The 25,141-nt window shown below is 42.2% G+C and overlaps 1 protein-coding gene across 1 annotated transcript; it reads right to left on the bottom strand.

Annotated features, from left to right (window-relative positions):
• Nucleotides 1-1,626: 1,626 nt before the first annotated feature.
• On the bottom strand, nt 1,627-24,918 carry LOC311130773 (cation channel sperm-associated auxiliary subunit epsilon-like; the record flags this gene model as incomplete). The annotated part of the gene is made up of 22 exons (XM_084163571.1): nt 1,627-1,762; nt 1,876-1,929; nt 4,416-4,573; nt 4,691-4,771; nt 4,868-4,967; nt 5,080-5,159; nt 5,395-5,428; nt 5,508-5,561; nt 5,811-5,863; nt 5,963-6,041; nt 6,142-6,200; nt 6,413-6,852; nt 22,069-22,537; nt 22,716-23,211; nt 23,310-23,410; nt 23,504-23,581; nt 23,688-23,712; nt 23,802-23,887; nt 24,001-24,064; nt 24,236-24,309; nt 24,607-24,655; nt 24,848-24,918. The coding sequence occupies 22 exons, from the start codon at nt 24,916-24,918 to the stop codon at nt 1,627-1,629; spliced, it is 2,841 nt and encodes a 946-aa protein (XP_084019697.1).
• Nucleotides 24,919-25,141: the final 223 nt, after the last annotated feature.

Genomic DNA, 25,141 nt, shown 5'->3' with positions numbered 1-25,141 from the left:
ATATATCATTGACTAAAACAATGATCTATTGACTTAAATCGTTGTGCAACATCATGGGTAAACTCTGGCCAACGTCTTTCAGCTCGAAAAAGTGGATTTCTATTGATGTGGACGTTTAAACAGTCTCAGTAATGTTAGCTAGTAATCTATTTTAGAAGATGTAAGTCCTAAGTGTAGGATAACCACTGCTGATACAGGGTCCTATGAGCGTCCCACTCTCCACACTGACAGTCAGACCCAGGGCTGGCTGTGTTTTTGCTTCCCACCGACAGGCAGATTATGATTTAGCCAGATTACAAAACAGACGCCACCGGAGACAGTCAAACATCCTGACCCTGGCTGTTAGCCCAGTTAAATCTTAGTTTTGGGGTTAACATTTCCATAGCCATACATCAGCAATAGCTCGGGGCTCTATCAATGCTCCATCCATCCTCAGCTTCAGACACAAATCTTGTTAGCTACAGTAGTTAGCTGGATAGCTAGCTCGCTTTTTAGCTAACGTTAGCTTGCCAATTAAACACCGGGCGTTAGGAATAAATTAGCTGCGAGCTGCTGTATTCTGGTTAGTGTTTTTACATTTAAGCAATTTAAATGTGACATTAACTTAACTAAATACATAACTCACCATATCATAGATGTTCAAAATTATCGTCTCGTTTGCCATTAGGAATTTCTTCAGGTCCTGGTGCACTTTCGCTAGTTTTCTTCAATCCACACCCTCCAACTAGTTATTTTTACTTATTTGTTGCACTGATCTAGTTAGCTAGCTTGCTAACTACTTAACGTAGTTAATCGTACAAACAGACAAATTATACCTTAAGTTCAGAAAGTAGTTCACCACTAGTCCCGCATCCGAAAGCTTCGTACAATTTAACATTAATAAGCAAACAGCTGTGCAAATCAGTCGGCGAGCTGGCAAGCTAGCTATAGTACTGCCTGGAGACAGTTTGCAATTTGAGTTGTTAGCGAAAGTGAATATTTTCTGCATGAAATTGCCATTCAAACACCAAAATGAAATGTCTTCTAATAAAACCAAAATCATGTTAAATATTTTCCAAGTTTAATAGTATTTTCCCACAAAAATATCCAACTGAAAATTTACAAAATTCTCAGGTAACTGGTGGCCACTGTTGTGCTGTAGTGAAGCGCTTTGGAACGATACATTGACAGTCGTTTAGTCAACCTGGAAATTGCTGATGAGACGCGCAGGTTCGGCTATCCATTAATCAACCTAGCATTTATAAATACAAAATCTTATGAAGCCTCTGAGAAACTTAATCAAATAGCTATTGCTTTAAATAATCCATCTAATCTAGCAAAAGAGTAATGAAAACTGAAGGTTAGACATAACTACCCAGTCTTGGTTTATATTCTCCTTGGTTTATTATACATTTTTTGAAAGAGCACCAAGAAATCAAGACACAAAAAGTTCAAAGTTCAACATTACTTTTGGGATTGGTTCTTAAACATCATATTTCAATTCCATTAACGGCATAGACATGTAGGAGACCATGACAATCTATAAAATACATATCATGACTCAAAGATGCATAACTGATGTTAAACATATAATTACAAACAGTAAGATTTAAATAAAACAACTTTTGGGGAAAGTATTTCAATTACCTATTCATATTTATGCTTTCTGGTTGCCAGCAGATACCTGAAAATAGTCACATATTGACAGTAACTGTAGCCCAGTATACAGAGTGAGAAAAGGGTAAACACTATGGCCACATATGTAGTTAGATGCTGATGCTTCCTGAAATGAAAAAGAATGCAAAGATATTTGTTGAGCAACTGACCTAGCAATGCTGAAAAGCAATATGTCAGGTTTTTATTTATCATAGCCATTTTCTCTGCCCCATAACTTACGGAATTGTAATGCCATAGGTCTGTACTGCAAAGACAGCATGAAGGTCACAGAAGCTGAGAAAAGAAAATAGATCAAGCTGAATGAAGGCAGTATTCCATTTTATTTTAATCTTTGGTATAGAGCAGGGGTTCTTAAAACCTTTCAGCTCGAGACCCCAACGAGAAATTGTTTGTTCTCCCGGGACCCAAATTGTCCTCAAACGGCCAAATTAACAAGAAATAACGTGATTATAAATGTATTCCCATAACCCACGACCCACCTCTCACAAGCTCAGGGCCCAGTTTGGGTCCCAATCCATAGTTTAAGAAATACCTGATGAAAAGCACAATGACAGTCAATAAACATGACTGACATGGTTAAAATGTGGTTGACAGCTGCCACCTTGTGGCCGCCACCTCTTACTACAAGACATGATGAGCAGGGAACAATGACTATTGGCCCCCCAATAAAAAAAAAGAAAGAGTCCACTTAACGCAATGTCACCTAAATAACATTTCTGAGGTGTATACTACAAAGCAGCATCAATGACATAGCCAGCTTGCCAAAATATTCTGAAATAACTTTACGTTTTTTAGAAAGATAAGCTTGAAATGGGGTTCTGTATATGGTACTCTGTATATAGCCTTGTTATTACCTGGTACCCCTGCACATTGACTCAGTACTGGTACTCTGTATACAGCCTTGTAAATACCTGGTACTTCCGGTATATAGCCTTGGAATTACCTGGTACTTCTTGTATACAGCCTTGTTATTACCTGGTACTCTGTATACAGCCTTGTTATTACCTGGTACTTCCTGTATACAGCCTTGTAATTACCTGGTACTTCCGGTATACAGCCTTGTTATTACCTGGTACTCTGTATACAGCCTTGTTATTACCTGGTACTTCCTGTATACAGCCTTGTTATTACCTGGTACTTCCTGTATACAGCCTTGTTATTACCTGGTACTTCGTATATAGCCTTGTAATTACCTGGTACTTCCTGTATACAGCCTTGTAATTACCTGGTACTTCCTGTATACAGCCTTGTAATTACCTGGTACTTCCTGTATACAGCCTTGTTATTACCCGGTACTCTGTATATAGCCTTGTTATTACCTGGTACTCTGTATATAGCCTTGTTATTACCTGGTACTCTGTATATAGCCTTGTTATTACCCGGTACTCTGTATATAGCCTTGTTATTACCTGGTACTCTGTATATAGCCTTGTTATTACCCGGTACTCTGTATATAGCCTTTTACTGTTTTTTTCGTCTTACTATTTCCTTCTTTAGCAAATATTTGTCTTACTTCTTAACTCTGCATTGTTGGTTAAAGGCTTGTCAGTAAGCATGTCACTGTTGGTTAAGGGCTTGTCAGTAAGCATGTCACTGTTGGTTAAGGGCTTGTCAGTAAGCATGTCACTGTTGGTTAAGGGCTTGTCAGTAAGCATGTCACTGTTGGTTAAGGGCTCGTCAGTAAGCATGTCACTGTTGGTTAAGGGCTCGTCAGTAAGCATGTCACTGTTGGTTAAGGGCTCGTCAGTAAGCATGTCACTGTTGGTTAAGGGCTTGTCAGTAAGCATGTCACTGTTGGTTAAGGGCTCGTCAGTAAGCATGTCACTGTTGGTTAAGGGCTCGTCAGTAAGCATGTCACTGTTGGTTAAGGGCTCGTCAGTAAGCATGTCACTGTTGGTTAAGGGCTCGTCAGTAAGCATGTCACTGTAAAGTCCACACCTGTTGTATTTGGAGCGTGTGACCAATTAAATTTGATTTGATTTGTGTGTGTTTGTTTCGGTTCAAAGGGGATGGAGTAAGTTATTTGTTCTGCAACCACTGGGGGTGGCAGGGTTGGGGTGCATTCCACAAATTAAATTATAATTAAATTATTGCTCACTGTAAATTCCATTTAATTCAAGTCAAATTCCAGGTCAGTCTTTGAATTCAGAGATAATTCAATTCCAATGTTAGGGTCAATTCCAGAAATTCAATTTCCAATTCAACATTATCCCCAACAATTGCACAAATTCCAATTACATTCCCTCAGGGTTTCAGGCTGATCATGTCACTGTTCAGCCTAGCTATACAGTATGTGGTCCTCTGTAGCTCAGCTGGTAGAGCACGGCGCTTGTAACGCCAAGGTAGTGGGTTCGATCCCCGGGACCACCCATACACAAAAAATGTATGCACGCATGACTGTAGGTCGCTTTGGATAAAAGCGTCTGCTAAATGGCATATTATTATTATTATTACTATACTGGAAATATATAAATACAAGTTGAAATGTAAAAATAAATAAATCCTGCAGTCAACTTTTGATACTAAGTGCATTCATTCCATTGACTGGGAAATGTACAAATATTGAATTCCAATTCAATAGATTCAATGTTTTTACAATAGCAATTCACACAGTCTAATCCCAATTACATAACTTGAAGATTGTTGAAATTCGAATTGAATTCAATATAAATTCTCCACTTCATGAGTTAATTCAAGAATTTAATCAGAATTTCAAATTAAATTCGAAATGACCCCAACCCTGGACAGTGGTCATTCACCTGTAATTGGGGTCCAGTATCTTGACATTGAACACATAGGTAGCACTGTCCACCTGGGAAAATGTCAGAAAGTTTTTGGAGCTTCTGTTCATTATTTCATAAGGCTGGTCCAGGTTCCCCAACTTGCCAGGGATGACCTTAAAACAAGTCCTGTAGTTCTGGAAAGGGAATAAGAAGAATTGAAGTTTATAGAACAATGATAGGATATGTTTCTGGCAGTTAGAAATGTATACAGATCAAGAGAACTACAGTATATAAAGAGTGGAGCTCTGTACCTCCGGACCCCAGGCCTCCTCCAGGCTTTTCCCCCCAGTCAGCATGAAGCTCCAGGTCTGAGCTTCACGGAGACAGGCAACCTGAAGGACCCCCAGTGAGCATACCGGTAAGGAAAATTCAAACCCACCCCACCCACACACTCCAAGTTCACTTATTTGATAGCGTATGAACTGTACCTGGCGCATGGTTGCGTTAAAAGAATAGTCCTTCCGACCAAATCTGTCCCATACTATGAAGTTGGCATCGACGTTCCGAACAAAGTTGTCTCCATCATACCTGATAACATTTAAAAAACTGTAATCATGCATAGAAATATGTGAACCAATAAGAATTACTCTGATAGTTTTAGTCATTCCCGTTTATGCATCATTTTCTTTTTTTGACTTACAGGTCAAGGCTTGGGTGAAATGGATTTTTATAGTGCGTTTTGAGTAGACATCCAAATTTCTCCCAGTCGTAATCCACAACCTATAACAATAATAAATGCAATTTAACTTTTATTAAAAACGACATAACTTACTTTAAACATCACATTTAACTACAACACTAAAATTTCAAAACTCAATCTGTTTTCAACACAAACTATTTCCATTTCCAGCCTCAGGTGCAATACTAGCTACAATAGTTACTGTACATATGTATACTAGCCAACAGGAACATCCAATACTGTGTATTTCTGACAAGTGCAAACTAAGTTACTTACTAGATCATCTTGTTGTTGATCTCTGAGTACAGACCTAAGATGAAACAGAATGTTTGAATGCAGAGAACTGATACTAATATGAGACAATACAGTCCCTCAACATCCTTGATTACCTTAGAATGGTGTAGTTGGTGAGGCTGTGCATCTCACAAGGCATTCCCCAAGGCCTGGAAATAACAAGGCGGCATCACTACAATGTGGTCCTTTGTATCTCAGTTGTTACAAGCGCCATACTCTACCGCCAGGGTAGTGGGTTTGATTCCCGGGACCACCCATACGTAAAATGTATGTATGCATGCATGCAAGTCACAATGGGTAAAAGCATGAACGTTTATCAGTTAAAGAATAGATATCGGTCCACCGTCACACAAACTCTGTCTAGAGAATATAAATCTTACAGAATAGTTTCCACTTACCTAGCAACACGGATATGTCTATTTGGTGGGCAGCCAACATTAAAATGGGATATCTGTCAACAATATGAGAGTTGGTAAATAACAACGTGCTACAGTAAAATCTAGATGCAGCAAGAGAAATTAACTGTTGAATATGTTAGAAAAATCATTACCCGACTCTTTGGCAAATTACAAGTGTTGCCAATCTGGTTGGGTACTAGTTCCAGGGTAAGAATGCCACTTGTTTTTTTTCTGTGAGGTAAATTAACAGTTTATGTGAATATATTCCCAAAACTGATCAATTAAGCCTTTGAATGAACATCAATCACAAATTAAACAATAAAGGACTAACGTCAAATGTGTGTAACTCGTTGCATCACTGTAATCCACTTTCTGGCTGATTATAAATGTCTGTAAATAAAATAAAAGCATAAAATAAGTCTTTAGAAGACTCTTCGTGTAGCCATGGTAACTCGTCATGTATCCGTTTCACTGACCATTAGCAAAGTTTAGCAGAACAACAAAACATGCTACAAATCTGTCGACAGGAAATATCTGTAAAGAGCAGCACTGTATCTTTCCAGTTTCTGGAAACGACATAATCAATACAGTAACAGCCTCACCGTGTTCACTGTGTCCACACTGTTCACACCCTCAAAGTGAGACTTCTGCTCAATATTAAGCAGGTCCTTATTGTTGCTGAGGAGCTTTACGTGCACACCTTTGCCCTCTGGGTAGACTATCTGAGCCCACAGGACCATCTGGTCTCCCTTATCCATGTTATAGGAAATGGTATTCATGCTGTGCTCAAATGAGATGAAGGGACAGTCATGGTAGCTGCCCTTCATGGCGCTCTTAGTCTCCATCAGCATGGGGTACTTCTGGACGTGCAGCCCCTCGGGTGTCAGGGTGAGCATGTGGATCTGCTCTTTCTGGTTGAGGTAGAGGACCATGCGACTGTCCGGCTCGATCCACTTATGCAGGCGCACCACCTCGTGCATGCCCACTTTACAGTAGAACAGGATGTTGTTCTCCATCTTCACCAGCATGTTCCAGGAGTTATCTGAGGCAGAAAGTAAAAGAAGATGCACACCAATAAAATACACTCTTAGCAAAAAAATGTGCTATCTAGAACCTAAACGGGTTCTTCGGCTGTCCCCATAGGAGAACCCTTTGAAGAACCCTTGTGGTTCCAGGTAAAACCGTTTTGGGTACATTTTACATTGACATTTTTAGTCATTTAGCAGACGCTCTTATCCAGAGCGACTTACAGTTAGTGAGTGCATACATTATTTGTATTTATTTGTTTTATTTTTCATACTGGCCCCCCGTGGGAATAGAACCCAACCCTGGCGGTGCAAACGCCATGCTCTACCAACTGAGCTACATCCCTGCCGGCCATTCCCTCCCCTACCCTGGACGACACTGGGCCAATTGTGCGCCGCCCCATGGGTCTCCCGGTCGCGGCCGGCTACAACAGAGCCTGGATTCGAACCAGGATGTGGCACAGCTAGCACTGCGATGCAGTGCCTTAGACCACTGCGCCACTCGGGTACCGATCAAACGTTACAGCTGTTTAAGTAACCGCATCAACAACATGTTCTCTAATTCTTATAAACTGAACTTCTGACCACTTTCCCAATAGGTTAGACAACAAGTTGGAAGGGATGACATTTTCGTCTACTTCTCTGCTATTCAAATCAGTCCGTGGAACAAAAATATCTGCAACGGATCTAACGGTACAGCTGTTTAAGTAACTACATTAACACCTTTTTTCCAAACAACTGCCGTTTTGACCACTTCCCCAACAAGTCAGACAAAAACGTAGAGGGTATGAAATCTTCCTCTACTTCTCTGCTATACACATCTGACGTATGAACAAAAATTCCTTCTTCCCATAAATTTTTTTGCAGGAGTTTGTAGTTTAGAGCGACGAAAAAAGAAGCTAGATAACACCAGCTAACAGCTCTGTTATGTCTCATCATAGAGTACGTTTAAATGCACAGTAATAATTTGATAATAAACTGATTACGGCAGTAGGCAGATTATGCAATAGTCATGTAAACACTTTACTCGGCTTATCTTAATGGGCGTAAGGTCAAAATGGAAGAGCATACGATGATTAACTGGTTTTCTGAGCAATCTTTCGAATTATTAGGACATGTAAACACCTTAAATTGGCGTTCCAGCTGTGTATTTGATCCGGGCTAGCACAAGCCGAGCGTGTGTGAATAAGTTCAGAACAACTGAACGTACGCTAGAACACCTACTCATTCAAGGTTTTTTTTTTTTTACTATTTTCTACATTGTAGAATAATAGTGAAGACATCAAAACTATGAAATTACACACATGGAATCATGTAGTAACCAAAAAAGTGTTAAGCAAATCAAATTATATTTTATATTTGCCTTGATGACAGCTTTGCACACTCTTGGCATTCTCTCAACCAGCTTCACCTGGAATGCTTTTCCAACAGTCTTGAAGGAGTTCCCACATATGCTGAGCACTTGTTGGCTGCTTTTCCTTCACTCTGCGGTTCGACTCATCCCAAAACATCTCAATTGGGTTGAGGTCGGGGGATTGTGGAGGCCACGTCATCTGATGCAGCACTCCATCACTCTCCTTCTTGGTCAAATAGCCCTTACACAGCCTGGAGGTGTGTTGGGTCATTGTCCTGTTGAAAAACAAATTATACTCCCACTAAGCCCAAACCAGATGGGATGGCGTATCGCTGCAGAATGCTGTGGTAGCCATGTTGGTTAAGTGTCCCTTGAATTCTAATTAAATCACAGACAGCGTCACCAGCAAAGCACCCCCACACCATAAAACCTCATTTATGCTTTACGGTGGGAAATACACATGCAGAGATAATCCGTTCACCCACACCGCGTCTCACAAAAGACACGCCGGATGGAACCGAAAATCTCAAATTTGGACTCCAGACCAAAGGACACATTTCCACCGGTCTAATGTCCATTGCTCGTGTTTTTTGGCCAAAGCAAGTCTCTTCTTCTTATTGGTGTCCTTTAGTAGTGGTTTCTTTGCAGCAATTCGCCCATGAAGGCCTGATACACACAGTCTCCTTTGAACAGTTGATGTTGAGATGTGTCTGTTACTTGAACTCTGTGAAGCATTTATTTGGGCTGCAATTTCTGAGGCTGGTAACTCTAATGAACTTATCCTCTGCAGCAGAGGTAACTCTGGGTCTTCCATTCCTGTGGCGGTCCTCATGAGAGCCAGTTTCATCATAGCGCTTGATGGTTTTTGCGACTGCACTTGAAGAAACTTTCAAAGTTCTTGACATGTTCCGTATTGACTGACCTTCATGTCTTAAAGTAATGATGGACTGTCGTTTCTCTTTGCTTATTTGAGCTGTTCTTGCCTTAATATGGACTTGGTCTTTTACCAAAAAGGGCTATCTTCTGTATACCCCCCCAACTTTGTCACAGCACAACTGATTGGCTCAAACGCATTAAGAAGGAAAGATATTCCACAAATTAACTTAAGGTGGCACACCTGTTAATTGAAATGCATTCCAGGTGACTACCTCATGAAGCTGGTTGATAGAATGCCAAGAGTGTGCAAAGCTGTCATCAAGGCAAAGGATGGCTATTTGAAAAATCTCAAATCTCAAATATATTTGGATTTGTTTAACACTCTTTTGGTTACTACATGATTCCATAGGTGTTATTTAATAGTTTTGATGTCTTCACTATTATTCTACAATGTAGAAAATAGTAAAAATAAAGAAAAACCCTTGAATGAGAAGGTGTTCTAAAACTTTTGACCGGTAGTGTGTGTCTTAGAAGTAGTTTTGACATACAAACCTTATATGTCCGAACTCAAAATCAAATATGCTCCCCAAAATTAACATGGTCGCTGTGGTAAAAACGTTTATTTTGATTGGCGATTTTCTGCATTTATCAGAGTGCCATCAGGTAGCCAGATTTCAGATGTGTCCGTGTAAACACGATTATTAGGGAAATCGTTCTTCTTGCAAAGCATGTCAACGTTCTAAATATAACTATTATATTAAATATGACTATCCACAATAATCGCATTATGTACATGTAACTGTACTCATTGAGCAGCTCAAAACAGAACTGTTGCTATGGATACTCACAAACGTAGAGTAAAAAGGTTACAGCTGTTTGTCAGAGTTTAGTGACGAAAAGCAGCTAGCTAACGTCAGCTAGGCGCACTCTCATATCGCGTCACTGAGCAGCACAAATCGAGCTGCTACAATGGATACCAATGCAATCAATTGCAAAAACGTCCCATTGACTGGAATGTTACAGATTTAAAAGAAATCTATAGATCTATCTCCTCTTTCACCGCTTAAGTTATTAACTCCAAACCAACGCTGAGATGTTTAGACTGACCCTACTTAGATTGCTTGTTGTCAAAAGATTTTTGATACTATATATAATTTTTGAACTATAACCATTTAAAATGTACATACATTAACATGGGTTTGAATGAGAACCATAGGAATACAGACATAGCAATTCAAAATGGTCCTGCTCCTTGTCCAATTAAGCTACAAGACCAACATTAAAACATTCAGGCTATCAAATTCTTTGAAACATATATAAAACTATAACTAAATAAATGTGCATACATTTGTATAAAAGAACTCAACAGTAATTCTTGAACTGTTCAAGCTAGGGAAACCAAGCCAACTTTCACATGTTCAGGCTATCCTAATTTCAAATTATTTAGAACTTTTATCAACTATACAGTGTTGGAAAAAAGTATTTAGTCAGCCACCAATTGTGCAAGTTCTCCCACTTAAAAAGATGAGAGAGGCCTGTAATTTTCATCATAGGTACACGTCAACTATGACAGACAAAAGGAGGAAAAAAAATCCAGAAAATCACATTGTAGGATTTTTAATGAATTTATTTGCAAATTATGGTGGAAAATAAGTATTTGGTCAATAACAAAAGATACTTTGTTATATACCCTTTGTTGGCAATGACACAGGTCAAACGTTTTCTGTAAGTCTTCACAAGGTTTTCACACACTGTTGCTGGTATTTTGGCCCATTCCTCCATGCAGATCTCCTCTAGAGCAGTGATGTTTTGGGGCTGTCGCTGGGCAACACGGACTTTCAACTCCCTCCAAAGATTTTCTATGGTGTTGAGATCTGGAGACTGGCTAGGCCACTCCAGGACCTTGAAATGCTTCTTACGAAGCCACTCCTTCGTTGCCCGGGTGGTGTGTTTGGGATCATTGTCATGCTGAAAGACCCAGCCACGTTTCATCTTCAATGCCCTTGCTGATGGAAGGAGGTTTTCACTCAAAATCTCACAATACATGGCCCCATTCATTCTTTCCTTTACACGGATCAGTCGTCCTGGTCCCTTTGCAGAAAAACAGCCCCAAAGCATGATGTTTCCACCCCCATGCTTCACAGTAGGTATGGTGTTCTTTGGATGCAACTCAGCATTCTTTGTCCTCCAAACACGACGAGTTGAGTTTTTACCAAAAAGTTATATTTTGGTTTCATCTGACCATATGACATTCTCCCAATCCTCTTCTGGATCATCCAAATGCACTCTAGCAAACTTCAGACGGGCCTGGACATGTACTGGCTTAAGCAGGGGGACACGTCTGTCACTGCAGGATTTGAGTCCCTGGCGGCGTAGTGTGTTACTGATGGTAGGCTTTGTTACTTTGGTCCCAGCTCTCTGCAGGTCATTCACTAGGTCCCCCCGTGTGGTTCTGGGATTTTTGCTCACCGTTCTTGTGATCATTTTGACCCCACGGGGTGAGATCTTGCGTGGAGCCCCAGATCGAGGGAGATTATCAGTGGTCTTGTATGTCTTCCATTTCCTAATAATTGCTCCCACAGTAGATTTCTTCAAACCAAGCTGCTTACCTATTGCAGATTCAGTCTTCCCAGCCTGGTGCAGGTCTACAATTTTGTTTCTGGTGTCCTTTGACAGCTCTTTGGTCTTGGCCATAGTGGAGTTTGGAGTGTGACTGTTTGAGGTTGTGGACAGGTGTCTTTTATACTGATAACAAGTTCAAACAGGTGCAATTAATACAGGTAACGAGTGGAGGACAGAGGAGCCTCTTAAAGAAGAAGTTACAGGTATGTGAGAGCCAGAAATCTTGCTTGTTTGTAGGTGACCAAATACTTATTTTCCACCATAATTTGCAAATAAATTCATTAAAAATCCTACAATGTGATTTTCTGGATTTCTTTTCTAAATTTTTCTGTCATAGTTGACGTGTACCTATGATGAAAATTACAGGCCTCTCTCATCTTTTTAAGTGGTAGAACTTGCACAATTGGTGGCTGACTAAATAAAAAATGTCCCCACTGTAACTACAAATGAAGTAGGAAGTTTACATACACAAATGTCTTGTTAACAAACTATAGTTTTTGCAAGTCAGTTAGGACATCTACTTTGTGCATGACAAGTACTTTTTCCAACAATTGTTTACAGACAGATTATTTCACTTATAATTCACTGTATCATAATTCCAGTGGGTCAGAAGTTTACATACACCAAGTTGACTGTGCCTTTAAACAGCTTGGAAAATTCCCTAAAATGATGTCATGGCTTTAGAAGCTTCTGATAGGCTAATTGACATAATTTGAGTCAATTGGAAAGTTACCTGTGGATGTATTTCAAGGCCTACCTTCAAACTCAGAGCCTCTTTGCTTGACATCATGGGAAAAATCAAAAGAAATCAGCCAAGACCTCAGAACAAAATTTGTAGACCTCCACAAGTCTTGTTCAGCAATTTCCAAACGCCTGAAGGTACCACGTTAATCTGTACAAACAATAGTACGCAAGTATAAACACCACGCAGCAGTAATACCACTCAGGAAGGACACGCGTTCTGTCTCCTAGAGATTAACGTACTTTGGTGCGAAAAGTGCACATCAATCCCAAAACAACAGCAAAGGACCTTGTGAAGATGCTGGAGGAAACAGGTACAAAAGTATCTATATCTACAGTAAAACGAGTCCTATATCGACATACCCTGAAAGGCCGCTCAGCAAGGAAGAAGCCACTGCTCCAAAACCGCAATAAAATAGGCAGACTACAGTTTGCAACTGCACATGGGGACAAAGATCAGACTTTTTGGAGAAATGTCCTCTGGTCTGATGAAACAAAAATAGAACTGTTTGGCCATAATGACCATCGTTATGTTTGGAGGAAAAAGGGGGTCACTTGCAAGCCGAAGAACACCATCCCAACCGTGAAGCACGGGGGTGGCAGCATCATGCTGTGGGGGTGCTTTGCTGCAGGAGGGACTGGTGCACTTCACAAAATAGATCCATCATGAAGAAGGAACATTATGTGGATATATTGAAGCAACATCAAGACATCAGTTAGGAAGTTAAAGCTTGGTCGCAAATGGGTCTTCCAAATGGACAATGACCCCAAGCATATTTCCAAAGTTGTGGCAAAATGGCTTAAGGACAACAAAGTCAAGGTATTGGAGTGGCCATCACAAAGCCCTGACCTCATTCCTATAGAAAATGTGTGGGCAGAACTGAAAAAGCGTGTGCGAGCAAGGAGGCCTACAAACCTGACACATACACCAGCTCTGTCAGGAGGAATGGGACAAAATTCACCCAACTTATTGTGGTAAGCTTGTGGAAGGCTACCCGAAACGTTTGACCCAAGTTAAACAATTTAAAGGCAATGCTACCAAATACCAATTGAGTGTATGTAAACTTCTGACCCACTGGGAATGTGATGAAATAAATAAAAGCTGAAATAAATCATTCTCTCTACTATTATTCTGACATTCACATTCTTAAAATAAAGTGGTGATCCTAACTGACCTAAGACAGGGCATTTTTACTAGGATTAAATGTCAGGAATTGTGAAAACTGAGTTTAAATGTTTTTCGCTAAGGTGTATGTAAACTTCCGACTTCAACTGTATTTGGCTAAGGTGTACAGTCGTGGTCAAAAGTTGAGAATTACACAAATACTAATTTTCACAAAGTCTGCTGCCTCAGTTTTGATGATGGCAATTTGCATATACTCCAGAATGTCATGAAGAGGTATCAAATGAATTGTAATTAATTGCTAAGTCCCTCTTTGCCATGAAAATAAACTTAATCCCCCCAAAAACATTTCCACTGCATTTCTGCCCTGCCACAAAAGGACCAGCTTACATCATGTCAGTGATTCTCTCGTTAACACAGGTGAGAGTGTTGACGAGGACAAGGCTGGAGATCACTCTGTCATGCTGATTGAGTTAGAATATCAGACTGGAAGCTTTAAAAGGAGGGTGGTGCTTGAAATCATTGTTCCTCCTCTGTTAACCATGGTTACCTGCAAGGAAGCACATGCAGTCATCATTGCTTTGCACAAAAAGGGCTTCCCAGGCAAGGATACTGCTGCTAGTAAGATTGCACCTAAATCAACCATTTATCGGATCATCAAGAACTTCAAGGAGAGAGGTTCAATTGTTGTGAAGAAGGTGTCAGGGCGCCCAAGAAAGTCCAGCAAGCGCCAGGACCGTCTTCTAAAGTTGATTCAGCTGCGGGATCGGGGCACCACCAGTGCAGAGCTTGCTCAGGAATGGCAGCAGGCAGGTGTGAGTGCATCTGCACGCACAGTGAGGCGAAGACTTTTGGAGGATGGCCTGGTGTCAAGGGCAGCAAAGAAGCCACTTCTCTCCAGGAAAAACATCTGGGACAGACTGATTTTCTGCAAAAGGTACAGGGATTGGACTGCTGAGGACTGGGGTAAAGTCATTTTCTCTGATGAATCCCCTTTCCGATTGTTTGGGGCATCCGGAAAACACCTTGTCCAGAGAAGACAAGGTGAGCACTACCATCAGTCCTGTGTCATGCCAACAGTAAAGCATCCTGAGACCATTCATGTGTGAGGTTGCTTCTCAGCCAAGGGAGTGGGCTCACTCACAATTTTGCCCTAAGAACACAGCTATGAATAAAGAATGGTACCAACACATCCTCTGAGAGCAACTTCTCACAACCATCCAATAACAGTTTGGTGACGACCAATGCCTTTTCAAGCATGATGGAGCATCTTGCCATAAGGCAAAAGTGATAACTAAGTGGCTCGGGGAACAAAACATCGACATTTTGGGTCCATGGCCAGGAAACTCCCCAGACCTTAATCCCATTGAGAACTTGTGGTCGATCATCAAGAGGCGGGTGGACAAACAAAAACCCACAAATTCTGACAAACTCCAAGCATTGATTATGCAAGAATGGGCATCAGTCAGGATGTGGCCCAGAAGTTAATTGACAGCATGCCAGGGTGGATTGCAGAGGTCTTGAAAAAGAAGGGTCAACACTGCAAATATTGACTCTTTGCATAAACGTAATGTAATTGTCAATAAAAGCCTTTGACACTTATGGAATGCGTGTAATTATACTTCAGTATACCATAGTAACATCTGACAAAAATATCTCATAACACTGAAGCAGCGAACTTTGTGAAGACCAATACTTGTGTCATTCTCAAAACTTTTCACTACGACTGTATGTAAACTTCCGACTTCAACTGTACATACAGTGCATTCGGAGAGTATTCAAACACCTTGACTTTTTCCACATTTTGTTACGTTACAGCCTTATTATCAAATTGATTAAATTAATGTTTTTCCTCATCAATCTACACACAATACCCCATAATGACAAAGCGAAAACAGTTTATATTTTTTTCAAATGTATAAAAAATAAAGAACAGAAATACCTTTAGACATCATTTACATAAGTATTCAGACCCTTTGCTATGAGACTCGAAATTGAGCTCAGGAGCATTGTGTTTCCATTGATCATCCTTGAGATGTTTCTACAACTTGATTGGAGTCCACCTGTGGTAAATTCAATTCATTGGACATGATTTGGAAAGGCACCCACCTGTCTATAGAAGGTCCCACAGTTGACAGTGCATGTCAGAGCAAAAACCAAGCCATGAGGTCGAAGGAATTGTCCGTAGAGCTCAGAGACAGGATTGTGTCCAAGGCACAGATCTGGGGAAGGGTACCAAAACATTTATGCACTATTGAAGGTCCCCAAGAACACAGTGGCCTCCATCATTCTTAAATGGAAGAAGTTTGGAACCACCAAGAAGTTGGCCGCCCGGCCAAACTGAGCAATCGGGAGAGAAAGGCCTTGGTCAGGGAGGTGATGAAGAACCAGATTGTCACTCTGACAGAGCTCCAGAGTTCCTCTTTGGAGATGGGGGAACCTTCCAGAAGAACAACCATCTCTGCAGCACTCGGTAGAGTGGCCAGACGGAAGCCACTCCTCAGTAAAAAGGCACATGACAGCCCGCTTGGAGTTTGCCAAAAGGCACCTAAAGGACTCTCAGACTCTGAGAAACAAGACTCTCTGGTCTGATGAAACCAAGATTGAACTCTTTGGCCTGAATGCCAAGCGTCACATCTGGAAGAAACCTGGCACCATCCCTACAGTGAAGCATGGTGGTGGCAGCATCATGCTGTGGGGATGTTTTTCAGAGGCAGGGACTGGGAGTAGTCAGGATCGAGGCAAAGATGAACGGAGCAAAGTACAGAGAGATCCTTGATGAAAACCTGCTCCAGAGCACTCAGGGCCTCAGACTGGGGCGAAGGTTCACCTTCCAACAGGACAACGACCCTAAGCACACAGCCAAGACAACACAGGAGTGGCTTCAGGACAAGTGTCTGAATGTCCTTGAGTGGCCCAGCCAGAGCCCAGACTTGAACCCGATCGAACATCTCTGGAGAGACCTGAAAATAGCTGTGCAGCGACACTCCCCATCCAACCTAATAGAGCTTGAGAGGATCTGCAGAGAAGAATGGGAGAAACTATCCAAATACAGGTGTGCAAGCTTGTAGCGTTATATCCAAGAAGACTTGAGGCTATAATAGCTGCCGAAGGTGCTTCAACAAAGTACTGAGTAAAAGGTCTTAATACTTATGTAAATGTGATATTTCCGTTTTTATTTTATTTGCTAAAAATGTCTAAAAACCTGTTTTTGCTTTGTCATTATGTGGTATTGTGTGTAGATCGAGGAGGAAAAAAACGAATTTAATCAATTTTAGAATAAGGCTGTAACGTAACAAAATGTGGAAAAAGTCAAGGGGTCTGAATACTTTCCGAATGCACTGCACATTTGCATTAAATAACTCACCAACAATCACTCTTGAACCGTTCAAGCTAGAGACACCAAACCAACTTTCATATGTTTAGGCTATCCTAACTTTTCATCTACCTCCTTTTTCAACTATAACCAGTCACCACAATTACTACTGCAGACACTACCACTACTATAACGTTTTTCAAAACTATACATAGTTTAAAACTGCTTTGCTTTAAATAGTAATGTAAAACTTCTACCACTACCACAAAAATGATTTTTAAAAAAAGAGGTAAAGCAATTCCAGCAATTGTACAATTACCATCTAGTTATTTTCTGCACGCTACTCCTCTTATGTCATGCCTACTTCCACTCCCCCTCTCAAATCGCTCAACGTCGCCCGTCTACTAACCATCGGTCCTGGCAACCATCATTCACACCTGCTCCCCATCATTACGCACACCTGGACTTCATCATCACCTTCATTACCTTCCCTTTATTTAGCCCTCAGCAGCCTGTCATCAGGCAGTTTTGGTTTGTTTTCATTCACGTTCTGTATGCTTCTCATGTTTTGTTTATCTGCATTCTTCATTATTAAACTCACCTTCTGCACCTGCTTCCTGACTCCCGGCGTATACGTGACAGAATACTGCCTCACGAATTATGGAAGCAGCAGAAGATAGACATCTCCCAGACGGTCGGTGAACAGGGACACCTTCTCCGTCAACGTCACGATCAGCTGGCACAACTGGGTGTGGCTATGGTTGAGGTCCTCTGCGTCCTCCACCGCCTGGACACCACCCGAGAGGATTCACCTACAACTAGCGAAGGGCCTTTTACCGAGTCGACATAGCGAGCCAGCCCCTCAGCTATCCGCCCAGGGAGGTGATGCCCGACTGTCCCTCCCGGACAAGTATGATGGTACTCCATCCAAATGCCATGGCTTCCTACTCCAGTGCTCCTATTTTGCCCATCAGACGGAATTCCCCACCACCAAGAGGTCCAAGGTTGCCACGGTCATTTCCCTACTGACCAGGTGGACATTGGAGTGGGCTACAGCCGTATGGGAGAGAGGAGAGAAATAGTTGGGTTCCTACGAGAGGTTCATGGCTCTGTTCAGGGCGGTCTTCGACCATCCACCGGAGGGCAGAGGGAGGTGAGCGACTATTCCAACTCCGGCAGGGTGCCCAGACCGGCACTATGGCCTTCCGAAGGACATAGTCTCCGACATGGCCCCCAATTCACATCACGGGTATGGAAAGCCTTCATGGAGAAGCTGGGGGCCACGGCCACCCTCACATCCGGGTACCGGCCTCAGTCCAATGGTCAGGTGGAGGACCAACCAGGAGCTGGGGAAGTTCCTTAGGAGTCACTGCCAGGACCGGCAGGGGAAGTTGGCCCGGTTCCTTCCCTGGGCAGAGTACGCCCAGAACTCACTTCGTTACTCCTCCACCGGGCTGACTCCCTTCCAGTGCGTCCTGGGGTATCAGCCAGCCCTGGCCCTGTGGACCCCGAGCCAGACCGAAGCCCCTGCGATGGACGAGTGGTTTCGGCACACAGAGGAGGTTTGGAACGCTGCCCTGGTGAGGTTTCAGCGCGCCGTCTGCCGCCAGAGTGAGGCTCCCGTGTTCCACCCTGTTGATCGCGTCTGTCTCTCCACCAGGAACCTCACGCTCCGCCAGCCCTGCCGGAAGCTGAGCCCCCGGTTTGTGGGGCCCTTCAAGGTCGTCCGGAGGGTCAATGAGGTAACATACCACTTACAACTCCCCACCAACTACCGGATCTCACCCTCTTTTCAGGTTTCCCTCCTCAAGCCGGTGGTTCCTGGTCCCCAGGCTTACGCCGCCCTGCGACACCCCTCCGCCTCCCCTGGACATCAATGGGACCCCTGCCTATGCCGTCAGGTCCCTACTGGACTCCCGACGTTGTGGGGGTCGGCTTCAGTACCTGGAGGCCTGGGAGGGGGTACGGTCCGGCCCGCTCCTCGTCTTCGGGGCCGTCCACCTGGCTGGTGTTGTCCTGGGGGGGAGCAGGAGCACGTAATGATGGGGAGCAGGAGCGCGTAATGATGGTCATCATTACGTGCACCTGCTCCCCATCATTACGCACACCTGGACCTCATCATCACTTTGATTACCTTCCCTTTATTTAGCCTTGGTAGCCTCAGTCATCTGGCAGTATTGGTTTGTTTTCATTCACGTTCTATTCGCTTCTCATGTTTTGTTTATCTGCATTGTTCATTATTAAACTCACCTTCTGCACCTGCTTCCACCTTCTGGTCTGGAATACTGTTTTCATTTAACGTTTTGATATCTTTTATAATTTTAAACTATTCATTTTTGGGGCTTTCTATTTTTCCATTCATTCACTTTAATGGGACTGTTTTCAATATTCTAAAGCCCCCAATTGTGACATCATGACTTCCAACAGTCACTGTAAACGATGTAACCTTTGACACAAATCTGCTACTTTAACCACTTTCCCAACAAGTTAGACAAAAACTTAGAGGGTATAACTTCTTGGTCTACTTCTCTGCTTTTCAAATCTGGACGATACAGCTGTTTTAGTAACCGCATCAACAACTTTGTCTAATTGTTTTCAAACAACTGCCGTTTTGACCACTTTCTCAACTAGTTAGACAAAAAGTTATAGGGTATGACATCTTGGTTTACTTCTGTGCTATTCAAATCTGGAAATATGAGCAGAAATATCTACTACCAATCAAGAGGTACGGCTGTTTTAGTAACCACAACTATTTTAGCTAACTTCCCACTGTTGAATAGTAGTGGGGACTCGACTCCAAAAGAATCCTGCCGCCAGAAGGAGCAGGCGGATCGCCACCGCAGTGAGGCTCCCGTGTTCCATCCTGGTGATCGCGTCTGGCTCTCCACCAGGAACCTCCCGCTCCGCCTGCCCTGGAGTCGTTCACTACTGTTGAATTAACTACCATGGAACTTTTCTGAACTTTCAAATGATAACAATGGGGGAGCACATTCTAAGCATGACACAATGAGTAAACATTGACATGACTCAAATCAGCTACCTTGACCACTTTTCCCAACAACGCATCGTAGACAAAAACTTAAGAGGGTATGACACCTTGGTCTACTTCTCTGATGTTCAAATCAGAACAGCAATAACTACCCCCCCTCCACACACACCATCAACCTCCCGTCATACATACATACATTTATTCCTTTATGACACCAATCAGTCCAACTTAACCTCCTTCCATCAGTTCTTCCACTACAACAAAAATACTTGCAAAGAGTTAAAGCAAGCCCCACCAATTTTTATTCAAGGAAAATGCAATGTGAAGTGTTAGTCCCATGTTTCATGAGCTGAAAAAAAACATCCCAGAAATGTTCCATATGCAAAAAGCTTATTTCTATAATATTTTCTGCACACATTTGTTTACATCCCTGTTAGTGAGCATTTCTCCTTTGCCAAGATCATCCTTCCACCTGACAGGTGTGGCATATCAAGAAGCTGATTAAACAGCATGATCATTACACAGGTGCACCTTGTAATGGGGAAATTAAAAGGTTTTGTCACACAACACAATGCCACAGATGTCTCACGTTTTGAGAGTGTGTGCAATTGGCATGCTGACTGCAGGAATGTCCACCAGAGCTGTTGCCAGAGAATTTAATGTTCATTTTAATACCATAAGCCACCTCCAGCCTCACGTCATGTCAAACTCTTTGCGTTCCGACGGAAGTCAATCATTGGAGCTGTCCACAACGCTGCTTGGGGATGCCGCACTAGGCTGCGGTGCGTTCTGTGTACCGCATGCGTTCAACATTTTCAACTCGTGCATTGCTTTACCGTGCGGTGGTACAAACAAAAGTTAATAAACAGTCAAGCCAGCTAGCTAGCAGTCGAACCACTTTGCTAGATAGCTTAGCTAAGAAATTGCCAGAACCTAGCTTACACTTTCCAGCTAATTATTTCACATTCAACTGACAAGGGAATCCAATCATATTGGCAAATGTGTCTCCATGCAGCATTTATAGCATGGAGGTCCCGGTAGCAATCGGCGCTTTGGTCGAACACGGCAGGGAACCCAGAGACAGCGAAAATGACCTTCTCCATGCTGCAAACCTTTCTGCAGCCTTGTGAAGGACGTGCGTCAAGTTCCAGTTACCGCCAATATCCAGCAACTTCGACCAGCCATTGAAGAGGAGTGGGACAACATTCCACAGGCCACAATCAACAGCCTGATCAACTCTATGCGAAGGAGATGTGTCGCGCTGCATGAGGCAAATAGTGGTCATAGCAGACACAGAGGTTTGTGAGAGGTGTTGACATGTTGAAAGCACCGAGCTGTCTGTTTGAACGACTGGCACACAGCTCAGACACCCATGCATACCCCACAAGACATGCCACCAGAGGTCTCTTCACAGTCCCCAAGTCCAGAACAGACTATGGGAGGCGCACAGTACTACATAGAGCCATGACTACATGGAACTCTATTCCACATCAGGTAACTGATGCAAGCATTAGAATCACATTTTAAAAAACAGATAAAAATACACCTTATGGAACAGCGGGGACTGTGAAGCAACACAAACATAGGCACAGACACATGCATACACACACATGATAACATACACTCTATACACACACACGTGCACATGGATTTTGTGTTGTAGATATGTGGTAGTGGAGTAGGGGTCTGAGGGCACACACTTAGTGTGCTGTGATATCTGTTATGAATGTATTGTAATGTTTTTTAAATGTATAAATACCTTAATTTTTCTGGACCCCAGGAAGAGTAGCTGCTGCCTTGGCAGGAACTAATGGGGATCCATAATAAACCCCAGGAAGAGTAGCTGCTGCCTTGGCAGGAACTAATGGGGATCCATAATAAACCCCAGGAAGAGTAGCTGCTGCCTTGGCAGGAACTAATTGGGATCCATAATCAATACAAATACTGACTGGTTTTCTGATCCACACCCCTACCTTTTCTTAAGGTATCTGTGACCAACATATGCATATTTGTACACCCAGGCATGTGAAATCCATAGATTAGGGCCTAATGAATTTCCTTATATGAACTGTAACTCAGTCAAATCTTTGAAATTGTTGAATGTTGCATTTATATTTTTGTTCAGTGTAGTTTAAATAAAAAAATGGATACAACTTAGTTCAATTGAATCACAGCATGTCTTTGAATGGACCAAAAAGAGAGGAGATCTTACCCAAGGCCACTTGGTGAATCTTACTGCCATTGGCTGCAGCACTGAGGTGTGATGCGTTGAAGGGTCTGATCTCGCCCCACTCGTTGTCATTGTGAAAGCTGTAGAGGATGGTCTCTTTGTTCCACAGCAGCAGGGATGCGTCGGCTGATTCCAGGAAACGCATTTCAAAGGGACCTTTGGGGATGTCCTTCAGCTTAAACTTGGTCATGAATGTGCTGGTTATCCAACTAGGGACCAGTTCGTTGTAACTGGTGAGGAAGGAGCGGGGGATGGCGCCTGGGACGGAGTTCATCACCAAAGTGGCCAGGGAGGCCGGGTGGGAGCCGAATGACGCTGTTAAAAAGGTGACTGTTGGAGGAACCGTCAACACAATTTTTAGGAAATTGGCCCTACCCGGGTTTTTTAATTGCTTTGGGCCCACAAGCAACACATTGTCTTTCCACACAATTAGAGAGCTCAGTTCCACATCCTGAAAATACAGAAGAAAATGCATTGAGAAACAATATGACTGTCTTATTTGGACTAAACCATAGTTATTTACAAGTGATTAAATGTGGAGATGGAAGGACTACGACTTTGATTTTCACATTTACTTAGATTTTCACATTCAATCACATTGAATCCCTTTGGGAGGTGCTGATGCTTACCTGAACAGGGTAGTTACTAGCGCAGCACGTTCTTTGATAGAGGCCCATCACTCCACTCGTGGGAAGTTGAGGATGTTCTGTCAGCACACGATCCTGGTTGTCCCTCCAGTAGAGGGCGCCATCTATTCTAAATATGATGCCGTCCTCAAGAAGAGCAGCTTGGTCCACAGTGAAATATCCCTCGGGAGGGACAGGCAATGATCCTGGGTCCACCTTCAGCTCCTCAGAGGTGAGAAAGGCATTCTTGGTTATGAGGGCGCCTGTGTCGGAGAGGAGCAGGCCGTGGTAGAGCTCACAGGTGCCCCACACCAGTAATAAAGGGCTTCCTGGGGCCAGACACAAAGACACCTCCCTCTCCCTATTGGGCTCCGTGGGTTCTGGCCAGTAGAATGTGTGCTGACCTTCTATGACAAAGCGATGCTGGAAACTGATTGGCTGACCATAAATGTGAAAATCGTTGTATCTTTCATCACCAGGGATGACTGCTTCCCAGTACCTATGGTAGAGAGTATATATTGTGTATTATTGGAATGTCAGAATTCGTTTTTTATTGACATGGCTTATTCTGCCATTCTTTTAGGGTGGTATGCTTACCCATCTTTCTGGAAATGCCCCAGATGTGTCTGCTTAGATGTTAACGTGATCACTGGATACTGTCCATTATTGTAGAAGTGCTTAGTGATATATCTGGATTGCTGAGGGACATGAATGCAACTGAAAATTGTAAGTACAATTGAGATACTTTGATGAATTTCTGACAGAGATGACGATGCCAGAACTGGTCTCACCGTTGAGGGTACAAGTGCAGTGTTGTTAATTTCAGCAGGGTCTGCTTGCTCAGGATCAATGATCCACATTCTCACTTTCTGAAAGAAAAACTGCCACAATTTACATTGCTGAAATAAGTTAAGAGGATCTTTCCGTTAAGCTGCCATTTACTACTAAAGCTTTGTGTTGTAAAGTCTATTTTACCTTGGAGCTTGTTTCTGTTGAACCTCTAAAGGAGAACATTTTAAAACAGCCATTATCAACACACAAAAAAGCTAGAATCCATAATCCACATATATACAGAGAATAGTATTTTACCTGTCAATTGGCACTACAGCATACCAGATAAAACTGAAAAACGAATCACTGATGAAAAGATAACGTGTCTCTTCTTCCTCTGGTGACTGTTCAAATCATGAAATATAAAGTATTACAAATAAATAACAATTTAAACATTAAGGCTTTTTGATGGAATAATTTTTTGTTAACATTCAGTTCAAATTAAGAAGGTACTTACGGACACCAATGGCTTTACCATTTGGAAACCAGGAGAAGTGCATTTCATGATGGCATTTGGGGAGCTAAATGGGGTTCACAATAAAAACAGTAGTGCCAGATAGAAGTCAAGGCAATGAAGGTATCCTTTAAAACCCATGAGGAACTGTAATGGACAGTAAAATATTGATCAATAATTACATACAGTACATCTGCAGATGCCAAATGGTGACTGTTCCATCATATTTTTCCTTTACCTTTTGTTGTTGACATTACAGGACTCTGGATACTCCCATTCAACAAAGTCAGATCCATCATACTTGAGGAAGACCTAAATATAATACTAGTTTTAAACACACTGAAGTCTGAGTAGCTAATTCAACATTATACTTGGGGTTATAATATGAAAAGAGTGTAACTAATTGTATATATTTAACAATAATCAATGGGAAATTGAACAGTAGGAAATATATATTCCTTCCAAGCATATGCATATTCTTCCCATGCATCTGAATTGTTTTAATTGCTAGTGGAACCAATCTAGCTTATTGTTGGCTAATATAGCTAGCTAGCATTAGCGTTTGCTAGCTAGTGTCTTTGTCATTAGTTAGAAGTTAAGAGTACTTACCGCATTTTTTAATGTAAATAAGTTTTCATCCTCCAAAATATTATTGTATCTGTAAAATAAATTCATAGACTATATTTACATTAAAACATTGCTAGCTACTTGATGCTCCCTTTTTGTAAGCTTAGCTAGCTAGCGAAAAAGAGACCAAGAGGCTATGTAAGCTTGCTAATAACGTTCGCCCATGTTATCTAGCTGGCTAATATATTTTGGGCGGATTGGGGTAGTTAGCTAGTTTAATTACCTCCATACTCCAACGATTAATTGGATTTTCAGAAGTACAAGGAGAGCCAGAAAAAAAGGTAACCCCCTCATCCTGTCTAGCTTAATATTTAGCCACTTGCTAGCTCACAGAGGCGGGTAAAATCATTTGGCTCGCTCTTTTTTTGGCGTTGTGGCTGCATTCCAGACCGCCAAATAATTATGGGTGCGTTCGTAAATTCACTCTGGCTATCTACTCCGATTTCAGAGCACCTTCATCGGAGTGTGCCAGAGCGCAGAATAACTGATGAATTTACGAACACACAACACCCGTCGA

Source organism: Coregonus lavaretus (genome assembly GCF_964263955.1).
Source record: "Coregonus lavaretus genome assembly, chromosome: 1".
NCBI classification, from domain to species: Eukaryota; Metazoa; Chordata; class Actinopteri; order Salmoniformes; family Salmonidae; genus Coregonus; species Coregonus lavaretus.
Note: the sequence above shows the minus strand (reverse complement) of the source record. Positions and strands in the feature narration are given on the sequence as shown.